The sequence below is a fragment of the Arctopsyche grandis genome, chromosome 6, assembly GCF_051622035.1.
Source record: "Arctopsyche grandis isolate Sample6627 chromosome 6, ASM5162203v2, whole genome shotgun sequence".
NCBI lineage: Eukaryota > Metazoa > Arthropoda > Insecta > Trichoptera > Hydropsychidae > Arctopsyche > Arctopsyche grandis.
The window spans coordinates 31,957,833-31,969,412 of NC_135360.1; the positions used below are offsets into that span (position 1 = coordinate 31,957,833).

The 11,580-nt window shown below is 34.4% G+C and overlaps 1 protein-coding gene across 1 annotated transcript; it reads left to right on the forward strand.

Moving 5' to 3' along the window:
• The first annotated feature begins 290 nt into the window (after window positions 1-290).
• Window positions 291-9,796, forward strand: LOC143913914 (uncharacterized). The gene is made up of 4 exons (XM_077433972.1): window positions 291-541; window positions 2,604-2,783; window positions 7,394-7,474; window positions 7,548-9,796. The coding sequence occupies exons 1-4, from the start codon at window positions 530-532 to the stop codon at window positions 9,327-9,329; spliced, it is 2,055 nt and encodes a 684-aa protein (XP_077290098.1). The 5' UTR covers window positions 291-529; the 3' UTR covers window positions 9,330-9,796.
• Window positions 9,797-11,580: the final 1,784 nt, after the last annotated feature.

Consider the following 11,580-nt stretch of genomic DNA (forward strand, 5'->3'; position numbering starts at 1 on the left):
ACGTGAAACAAAGCTCTAACAAATAATAGTCGATAGTGAGACTAAATTTTTCAAAGATAAAATTGTATACCTATAATGCATTAATTTCAACGAATCAGTTACCCAATTGGACGTAGTAATTTTCACGAGCATAATAGTCTTATTATCGATAAAACAGCGTGTGTGATCACATCAGACGTTTTTAAGTAATGTTAATCGTCCTCAAATATAGCCCTGGGTTTTAATACAACGTGTGAACAGGCTCGTTTTTATAAACGTTGATTATACGGTGCAGTGAAGCTTCGGGATATATACCCAATGGCACCAGCTTGACACCACCTGCTTGCTAGTAGTTTTCTGCGGAAAAAAATGAAGAATATTTGTTCAGCGACTGAAGATCATTGTCGTTTGGCCGGTGGTGTTGGCGGAGGACGGCCCTGCATATATAAACATCTGTGATCAGCGCTGATCATCAGTCTCGCGAGGATCATCCCCGGAGAGTTCTGGTAGACCGCCTACACCAGTAGCTCGGGTTGAGATCTCTTTCACGATGAAGTTTATGGTGAGAGTTTTCACTACTTCTTCGGAAAATTCTGTTGCTTCTTGTGAAGAAAGACTATCTTTCATTTTCTTTTGGAAAGTTTTTCTTGCATATACCGAATTTTTCATAACATAATTGCGTTTGAATTATTGACTTTATATTGGAAATCATTCAAAAGAAAATTCAAATTGATCAAAAGAAAATTCTTCACAATTTTCCATTGTTATATTTTAAATTTTCAAAAGTTTATTCGTGAAATATTTAAAAACTACACAAATATTTAAACACTTATTTTTGTGTATAATATATTAATATTATACATACATATGTACATATAATATAATAAAGTACAAATTTTACTTTATATATTTATTATTTAAAATTGCCAATTTAATATATTTTCCTATTATTATATTGTGCTAAAAATACTATATTACCAAAAGCTGATATTTTAAATCATTATTTATTTTTGATGAATTTTGTGGACTTTTAGCTCAAATTATAAATTAATAGCTAAAGTAACATTGAATAAAGTTCAATAATAAGTAAGATATTTCAAATCGTTAATTATGAAAGGTTTTTTTATTTTTTAATATTTTTTCTATTTTAAAATGAATTCATAATAATATTCAATATGTTTCTTAATACATTTATTATTAAAAATTGGTAATTTAATACGTTTTCCTATTATTCTATTGTGTTAAAAATACTATATTACCAAATGGTGATATTTTAAATCATTATTTATTTTTGATAGAATTTGTGGACTTTTAGCTCTTAATTATAAATTAATAGCTAAAGTAACATTGAATAAAGTTCAATAATAAGTAAGATATTTCAAATCGTTAATAATGAAAGGCTCTTTTATTTTTTAATATTTTTTCTATTTTAAAATGAATTCATAATAACATTCAATATGTTTCTTAATACATTTATTATAAAAAATTGGTAATTTAATATATTTTCCTATTATTCTATTGTGTTAAAAATACTATATTACCAAATGGTGATATTTTAAATCATTATTTATTTTTGATGGAATTTTTGGACTTCGAGCTCAAATTATAAAATAATTACTAAAATATCATTGTATAAAGTTCAATAATAAGTAAGATATTTGAAATCATTAATCGTTAAATTTTGATACTAAAAAATGTAAGTTTTTACTTTTTAGTAAATATTTAATCCATTTTAAAATGAATTCATGACAATATGCAAAAATTTTAAAAATCCATTAAATATTTAGTAAATTTCCTTTTAGAAAAATTCAAAATAAATAATTTTTACTATCAATTAAATTTACATATTAATAAGAATATTCAAAAATAAATCAACAATACAAAAATATATATTCGTTTTTAAAGCTCTCGATATGGGAGTATCAAATTATGAATACTACTAAAATCTTCTGCTTATTTGGGGAAAATCATTTTTCTTATACACCACTATTTGTTACAATTTTCGAAGTTCATACAATTATTACAAGAAATTCATTTTAGAATATTTACTAAATAAACAAAACGCCCAGCATGAAAATGAAGTCTTCTATAAAAAAAATTCCTATTTAATCTGACTTAGTGAGACTTTTCATATAAAAATTGCCATAATATTGTATTCGCCGTTTTCTATCCAACAATAAACGAGTAACGCGAATTTCTCACGAGTAAGTTATATAAATAATTTTTCCGTCTATAATTAATGAAAAACAACATTCATTTTCATTCATGTAATACATTCATAGATGTAACAAGCGTAAGGCCATTTTCACATGGGTGCGTATGCGAATACATACTTTTTTATTTTCGCCAAACGCTTGCTTTCACAAGATAAAAGTCCTATATATGATGTATTATGTCCAATATTGATTTTATTTATTAACATATTATATGTATATACGCTGTATATATCAATCACACCCAACTTCGCTAAAGGTTAATTTAAAAGTCGATAATGTGGAGCAAAAAACTAGTCCTATTGCTCACTCTGATATATCTATGTACTGTACAATGCAAATAAAAATAGAATTTAAAGTGCAGTTGATTCAATTTGATTCACTTTTGACATTAGATTTATCAATTTTCAGATTGTTTTAGTGTCGGTTTTGGGAGCAACCATAGCAAAGCCATCCATCGGCCATGGTAATTTCATCCAAGATGGTGGAAGCTTCAGCTACTCTTACCAAACCCCTGTAGTCCATTCGTTGGTCCATCAAGCGAGATATGTGCAAGCTATACCTGCTCTTCCCGTGGCTCATTCAGCATCCGTAAGTATACTCAAATCATTTAACAGTCGAAAGTCAGTCTTCCTATGATGTCATTCAAGGATATTTTTAATCTATGCTCAATAATAGGAATCCGATGTAATTTGAATAAAATACTATTGTGTGCAAGAATGTCGATTTTGATATATTCCAATTTTTTTCATGTGCTAAGCACATCATCATCAGTACGCATTTAAATCAATATCAAGGGTGGAGGAAAAAACAATTCAAGGCTGCAGTGTGACTTAATCAGAACATCGGACCGGTTTTTGGTCCAACATCGGATTCATCGGTGAAAAAAAAAACCGGTCTTTGGATAATGTCTGTTATTTCTTTTAATAAACGCGGTATAATTGACAACAGGGTGTGTGCTATGCGACAAGGACGCTTCATATACTATATCATTAGTAATGATCTTTGATACGAGAGTACATCGATGAGTGTGATCTCAATGCGATTGGACCTAAAATTGATCAAAATCATTGGGTATATTGTATACATATTTGTATTACAATTTGGGGTTGAAAACTTTCAATCTAAGATTCTACAACTTCACGTGTTGTATTAAGGTTTTCTGTAGCTTGATTTGATTTTTAAATGCTTTTAATTAATACGAAATTATGTTCACAATACATCTTATATCTATTTTAATAGCTACCGATCTACTGATCATTTTCTATTTTACAATTTAATTTAATTTGGTTAGTAATCATAGTATTATATTATTCCAATATTAATGTACAGCATAATAGGAAAACCTCAAAAACCTATTTACAATTCTTATAAATACTCATAATACATCTAATACATAATATTAATTGAAGACTGTCTAAAGTCGATGACCTAAAGCAGATTGTGTTTAGGTAATCTGTGTTTATACCTGAAGGGTATAGACATTTTGTTATAATCACCGAGACTCTTCACAAGTCTGTTAGTATGGTTATTAGTGATTCTGTCATAGAATCTACTGGTTAGTTTGTTAATAATGTCTGTAACAAACGGAATATTATATATGGCATGCAGTTTTTTCAAGTTAGTATATATGGGTGTATTATAAATTAATTTTAGGGTTTCCAAAGCTTGAGTCAGTTTCATTAGTACATATAAATGCGAACCTTTTTTATCTACTTAACTTTGGCATAAAAATCCAATTGTTTTTGTCGCAATGGTATATCGAAAAAAAAATCCGCTAGTTACACTAATATTAATGAAATTGAATCTTCTGCTGATTTTAGCTTCAGATTTTCACATGATGACCTCATCTGTATCTTCTACCCCTTCTGGGCTATATTGCAAGTCTTTTAACCCCCGATGATTCGGATAGAATCTTTTTTCGGAAACTTTCTTAGGGAGAAATCACACAGAGAGGCACGTGGCACGTGTTTTTTTTTTACATACTCTTTAGCATGCAAAACAAACTGAGGCACGCAGTCCAAAAATCACCCTCTGGAGTGTTTTTTCCTTGTATTGATATAAGCTTGACAGTGATTGATAACGGCTAATCCCATATTTGAAGAAATGTAGGAGAAACTTGTCGAAATAATAAGATCGTACGAATTAACAATGAACTGGGAACGTCCTTTCTCGATCGGAAGCCAAGAAGACGTGCCGTGCCGTTCATTTGAATGTGTTTTCGCCCTTAAGGTACATACATTGCTCTTATGATCAGATTAGCTGAAGTGGGCTTTTCTCCACGTCTTCTTAAACTCTTTGCTTCTTATCTTAGTGATAGGAAGCAAAAGATTTGTTAGATATGGTATTTATGAATCTCCTTCATTTTTTACGCGATCTGGTGTAACTCAGGGGTCCACCTTAGGCCCTTTACTATTTACAATAGTCATTAATAACCTCCCAAAAGTACTACGCAATGCTTCATGTCTCTTGTTTGCTGACGACGTTAAACTATTCTTTGCTGTTAAGGATGAGAGGCAAGCCTCTCTCCTTCAAGCTGATATTAACGCTGTTTTAGAGTTCAGTTCCAGTTTAGGGCTTGAACTGAATACTAGTAAATGTGCTATTATGAGTTATGGACGTGCGAATTCGCTCTATTGTCACGGATATTCCATTGGATCCGTATTGTTGAAGCGCGTGGAATCAATGGTCGACTTGGGTATCACTTTTGATCCTCAATTCACCTTTCACAACCACATCAAGACAATCGCTGACGTTTCCTTTCGTCGACTTGGATTTGTCTTGAGATATGCTAGATTATTCTCCAACCCCTTGTCTTCTCGCTTGCTTTTCAACTCGCTTGTTAGAAGTAAGCTAGAGTATAATGCAATTGTGTGGAATCCGCACGAAGCAAACTACTCTCTTATTATAGAAAAAGTGCAAAAAGCATTTCTTCGTTTTCTTTATAAGAAAGAGTATGGGTACTACCCATATCTCTATCCTACTCCTTTCCTTTTGGGCATGCTTGGGTATAATTCCCTTGAACTTCGGAGAAACTTCTCGTTAATTCGTTTCGTTCTCCAGCTATTGCGTGGTAATACGTCATGCCCGTTGTTGCTGGAACAGTTGGGACTTTATGTCCCTAATAATTATGTGCGTGGTAGACATCATCATTTAATGGTTGTACCTGCTGCTCGCACAGTTCTTTTTCGAATGGCTCCTATTCCAAGAGCTATTCGACTTCTCAATGAAATCGTTGCTGCTGTCCCTGAATGTGATATTTTCCACCTTGGGGAGCGTAGATTGTCGGATATTATCTTAACATATTTATCTGGTAACCTGCGCTCATCATTACTTTCTTAATTTGAATGTAATGAATGAGTGGAATCTTAATCTACTCTCTTCCATTTGGGCCTCGCTGTGATTTTATTTTTTATTCATATTTTGTTTTATTTTATTTTATTTTTTCTTTCTCTTTTGTACATTTTTATATACTATTTTAATTTTGATCAGTGTAAACAAAGAATGGGATTTATGGATTTTATTTTTAATTTTTACACTTTTGTTATTTTTTTTTTCTCTCTGAATGATGTATTATTTTCCTTTTGTTACTTTTTTTGTAATTTTATTTTACCATGTTTTCTGCTTTTGCTTTTTTCCTTTATTTACAGTTTACTTGTTTTTATATCATGTTTTTATATATTTTTCAAATGTAGGCCATTGTGGCGCATTAGGTTCTTCCTGTAATGCCACAATGGTCCAAAACTATTAAATAAATAAATAAATAAATAATCTGAATAGATCAAGTTTTGGGCATCTCCAGATTTTCGTCTGAGCTATCATATTTATGTTATCGGACCCTGGTTTTGACCAGATTCCGACATTGATTTGTTAATAACAATTTTTGCTGTCTGTCTTAGTTCGTTTTTTTGGCAACTCAGTTTGCGGGTCATAAAATGCATCAGAGTTTCTGGTACATTAGCGTCTGTTATTGGTGTTGTAACCTGATCATGAAATATAATTACATCAGTCACGTCACGGTCGTGTGCTTAATACGATTATTTTACCTGTTGTCATAAACAAGACGTTTGGGCGTATCGTGTATTTATTAAGACAAAAATGAATCATCGCACGCTAAAATCTAACTGATGATTAATGTAATGTGTTTGTTATGTAAATTGACGTGTTCTGCACGCACGGAATCAATGATTTTCGTATTAGAGGAAAACCGCTGTTAAAACCACACCTCAATAGCCGATGATCTGTAAAATTCGATCGCTACAAACTTGCAAGCAACACTTTCATGTCATCTTAACAAACATTCTATGCGTAATTTGTGCAATAATAATCGTCATGACCTATGCAGTTGGGCGTCTAGTTTTGCGTTTTGCGTCTTCGATTTACAATTCAAATTCAACCAGCCCACTACTAGTGAAAAATATGCGTTGCAACACCAGATTAAATGAAAATAAATTTAACATATTACATCCAGTGTGATTATCTGCATATCTTCTCGGTATTAAACTATGAGTAATGTGTACCTACTCAAATTACCAATGCATTGTGTGAAATCCATCAATCCATCAATGCAAATTGAATTCGTAGACATCGCATTTCAAATTGCAGAGGTGCAATTACTAAATTGCATTTCCGCGTATTATTATGAAAAAAGTAACTTACCTTTGAAACCAGACAGTTATTAAATCACCGATTGCACAAACAATTACAGACTTGTAATTATAATCAAAAACACACACTTATATTTAGATATTTTGAGGCAACTTGATCTTGTTGTATTTCATGATAAAGAATGGACAGCTAATGAATCATAACTTCCGCATTTTGTATCATTGCATATTTGATTCCAATTCCAGTGTATTCAGCAATAAAAAGAAGTTTAAAACATTATTTCTTTCATCATGGATTCAATCATAGCTCTATTAAGTATGTGGGATTTTGATCAAGTGAATTAAACACATTTTCTTTTTGAAACATTACTCAAGTATGATTGGTAATCGTTTGCATATCAAGTTGATTGTCGTTTTACTACTTGTTAAAACTTGACAATTTAATAGGCGATTTAATATTACCTCGAAAACCTTCAAAAGGTGTGCGAGATAGTAATCAAAATACACTTGAAGGTGTTTTCCAAGGTATTTGCTTAAATATGTTTAGAAATGTGCGATTCCGGACAAATCTTAAACTAAACATTCTAATTTTAGGTGGTTGTTGGACCCAGTGTAAGATATTCCTATGGAGCAGTTCCAATCGCCTACAAAAATGTAGAACCAGCAAACATTCAGGTATTAATTTAATCGCCATATTCATTATTCCTGATATAGTGGGAAGAAATTAATCAATTAAATTTCATTTCAGTTGTCTTCTGATGGTTTTGTGTTGGACACCGAAGAAGTAGCGAAGGCTCGCGCTGAGCATTTGGCAACAGTAGCCCAAGAATCTGCTAGGGCTGCTGCTTCCGGAAACGACGAATCCGAAGGTATCATCATCGAAGATGCTGACTCTGTAGAAGTTGCTGCTCCAGTGATCGCAGCCAAGAGTCAAATCAACTTCCAACCTGCTAATATCCAATTGTCTAGCGACGGTCATGTTTTGGACACACCTGAAGTAGCTCAAGCCAGAGCTGATCATTTAGCTCGTTTCGCAGCTGAATCGGCCAAATCATCCCAATCTTTCTCTTACTCGGCTCCCAACTACGTGTCTTACAATGCAGCCCCAATCGTCGCCGCTCATTACGTAACTCCAGTTGCTAAGGCTGTGGAAATCGCCAACATTCAAGTTTCTTCTGATGGACACGTCTTGGACACACCTGAAGTAGCTCAAGCCAAAGCTGATCACTTTGCTCGTTTCGCAGCTGAATCGGCCAAATCATCCCAATCTTTCTCTTACTCAGCTCCCAACTATGTGTCTTACAATTCAGCCCCAATCGTCGCCGCTCATTACGTAACTCCAGTTGCCAAAGCTGTGGAGATCGCCAATATTCAAGTATCTTCTGACGGACACGTCTTGGACACCCCTGAAGTAGCCCAAGCCAAAGCTGATCATTTAGCTCGTTTTGCAGCTGAATCAGCTAAAGCATCACAGTCTATTGCCTACTCTGCTCCTAGTTATGCCGCATACAACTACGTCCAAGCCGCACCAGTCGTCGTACCAAAAGCCGTAGAAATCGCCAACATCCAACTTTCAGCTGACGGACACGTTTTGGATACACCCGAAGTGGCTCAAGCTAAAGCCGAACATTTCGCTCAATACAATAGCGATGCTGCCAGAGCTGCTGCTGCAGGAGACGACACCGAATCCTACGATGAAAGCAATGATTCTTCATTTCAACAAGGTGATTCCGTGTCTATTGTAGCTCAACAAGCTCCTTTGATTCAATACAAAGTCGACGACGCACCGGCCGATATTAAAGTTTCGAGTGACGGATTCGTTTTGGACACACCTGAGGTAGCTCAAGCTAAATCAGCTCATTTGGCTGAAGTTGCCAAATCTGCATCCGAGTCGAGCCAAGGTGGTGTGGTAGCTTATGGTATTCCTTCAACGGCTGCTTCTTACGTCGCTTACACTTCTCCAGCTGTAGCATATACTGGACCAGCTGTGGCTTATACCGGATCAGCTATTGCTTACGCTCAACCAAAATGGGTCGGACCCGAAGCTGACATTCACATAGGTGCTGATGGCTACGTCGAAGACACATTTGAAGTCCAACAAGCACGTGCTGAGCACTTGGCTACTCGGGCTTCTATCATGGCAAACTCACAATCCAGTTGGTCTGGAGCTGCTTCGAGATACGCTTCTGCAGCTCATGCTGGTCAATATATTCAAGATACAGCTGAGGTAGCCGCAGCTCGCGCCGCTCATCTGCAAGCACATGCTGCCGAAGCAGCTAAAGCCACTTCTTCAGTAAAATCATACAATTATGGTAGATTAGTATACAGCGCACCAGTATACCGCACAGTGGCTCCAAATTACAGCTACGTCTACTCTTCTCCATCATACAAACTCCTCAGTTACAGATACGCACCGACAGCAGCCCCCGTAGCTCTAACACCAGACGGTCAATTCTTGTTGGATACCCCTGAAGTTGCTATTGCTAAAGCTGATCATTTCGCAGCTCACGCCAGAGCTCGAGGATATTAAGAAGCTGAAAGATGTAGTTTGCTAAACCAATCAGATTTTACAGTAAATTGTGATATACGTATATGGAAAACGACCGAATCTAATCTAATAATGCAAGCACGCGTACGATTGTAATAAATTAACGATAATAATATTAAAATTGTGTATAAATTAATGATAATAAATACCTTAAGGATAAGGATCGTTTCGAGCATTGTAATGTTTACAATTTGTTAAACGATCGAATTAATATTATCTGCATTGAAGGTCGAATATGTCGAAAGAAAAAATAGCCTTCCTATCCTGGAAAGTTAATAAAAACAATTGTTGCAATTTCATTCTATTGAATGACAATAAAAAATAAAAAAAATTGAAAAATATTTCTTTATTTCATTTTTATACTTAATTTGAATTGAGCTCATCTGTTCTTCCCAAAAACATGTCTGTTTTTTCACCTCGCGTATATGTAATACATACATACATAGTTATTTGATACATGTATGTATATACATCCACTGGAGGCCCGTACTACTCAAAAATATAAATTAATTCGAAATCAATTCATTGGGAATATGGTATTGGCAGAGAAATGTAAAAAAAAATTCTGGGTGTTTGTACATTGACAAGTTTTTAGAAATTCATACATACACTGATTTTACCTCACTAAGGCAATTTTAAGCATTCTATTTATAAGGATTTAAATCAGTGGCGGCTCGTGATAATTTTTAGTGGCGGGGCTGCACTGAAAAGATGTCTAAAAAATGTCACCATAATTATTCTATCATGTCATAACAGGACAAAATAAGCACAATTTTTGGCGTACGACCACTTATGTACATGTGGATATAAGTATTATTGAAAAAAAAACTAGCAAAATTCACCACCCATTAAAGGGGTGCGTCCAAACGCGATGAAGATTTCGAAAAATACGCTGGTACTCCAGTAAGATTGCTAAAAAAAATTCGTTCTTGCTGGTTTCGCGACGCGGATTAAAAAAACCCCAAAACCTTTCAAAAACTTAACCCCCTAATTCGTAACGAAAAACATTAACAGCTAGATAAGTTGCTTTTTTTATTTCAGCACTTATTTTTTCCCTACACACGTTCAAAATACAATCTAAAAGTTCATTTTGAATAGTTTTTGATGTCCCTTTAAAAACCGCAGAAGTTTGAAAATGTTTTTTTAAAGAATCGTCGAAATTTTGTGAATATTCTAGAAGCCCCCGAAAAACTCCTGGATTTTTTGAATTATCTGTTTCATCGTGTCCCCTCATTGGCATTTCAAATTTACCGCAAAATTTAACGCAATCAATAATTTTAAATAAAACATCCCGATTTTTTTTGACGTTTTCGTTATGCTTATCTATTTCCCGCCGACAAGCTTCCCAAAATCGTGAGATTACACACATTTTTTAAGTGTTCGACACTTCCCTCGTGTTTTTAAATTTATGGTTTAAATGTTTTAAGTCAATAACTCCTGTTTTCGTCCAAGATGCTTCGCCTGGCGACTCGCCTCCAAACAAAAGACACGGATAACAAAATAACGCGTTTTTTTCTGTACATCTCGTTAACCAATTGTATTTTTTTATAAATGTCTGGATTAAATTTTCGCGAGTAACTAAAAGATCTACTGTGAAATAATTAAATTGGGCGTGAGGCAGCCTAATGCTTTTATAGCGACTTTTTCGGTAAGTTCTAGTCGCGAAAAGTGCAAATTTTGTAAATATTTTACTGAATTATTTTGTTCTTCCATTTTTAAAAGAAAAAAATCTTAATATATTTAAATAAAAATTACGAGAAAAAGTTAAACAGATTTGAAAAAAGTTTGCTGTTATCAAAATGAAAACGACTCACCGAAGATTGGATGAGGGCTCGTACACAACCAATTAAGAGTAACGAAAACGAATAAAGCTGTGATCGTGCGATTCAACTAATCAAATGTAAGATCAAGCGCGCGAAATCTTAAACAAACTGACAGATGAATGTCGTTTAACAGGCGAAGGCTGCCGACTGTCCAGCCCAAAACGGCAGAGTGAGTGAAAGAGAAAGAGCTATCTGCAGTTGCAAATAGCTCTTTCTCTTTCTCGTTCCGAAACTCCGGGCTGCGCAGCGTTCAGCGCGGCGCTGTAACACTTTACAGCCAGTACAGCAACATTTTAATTCATCTGTCACCATACAAGTTAGTGGGGTCTTCGAAACGGTCAACATTACTTACAATATCACCCTTTTGGATATGGGTGATATTGTAAGTAATATTTACTCTGTCGAAGGCC

Coding starts and splice junctions, on each gene's coding strand:
- LOC143913914 (XM_077433972.1), top strand. Junction 2,784..7,393: donor CCGTGGCTCATTCAGCATCC/GTAAGTATACTC, acceptor TTCTAATTTTAG/GTGGTTGTTGGACCCAGTGT. Junction 7,475..7,547: donor TAGAACCAGCAAACATTCAG/GTATTAATTTAA, acceptor ATTTCATTTCAG/TTGTCTTCTGATGGTTTTGT.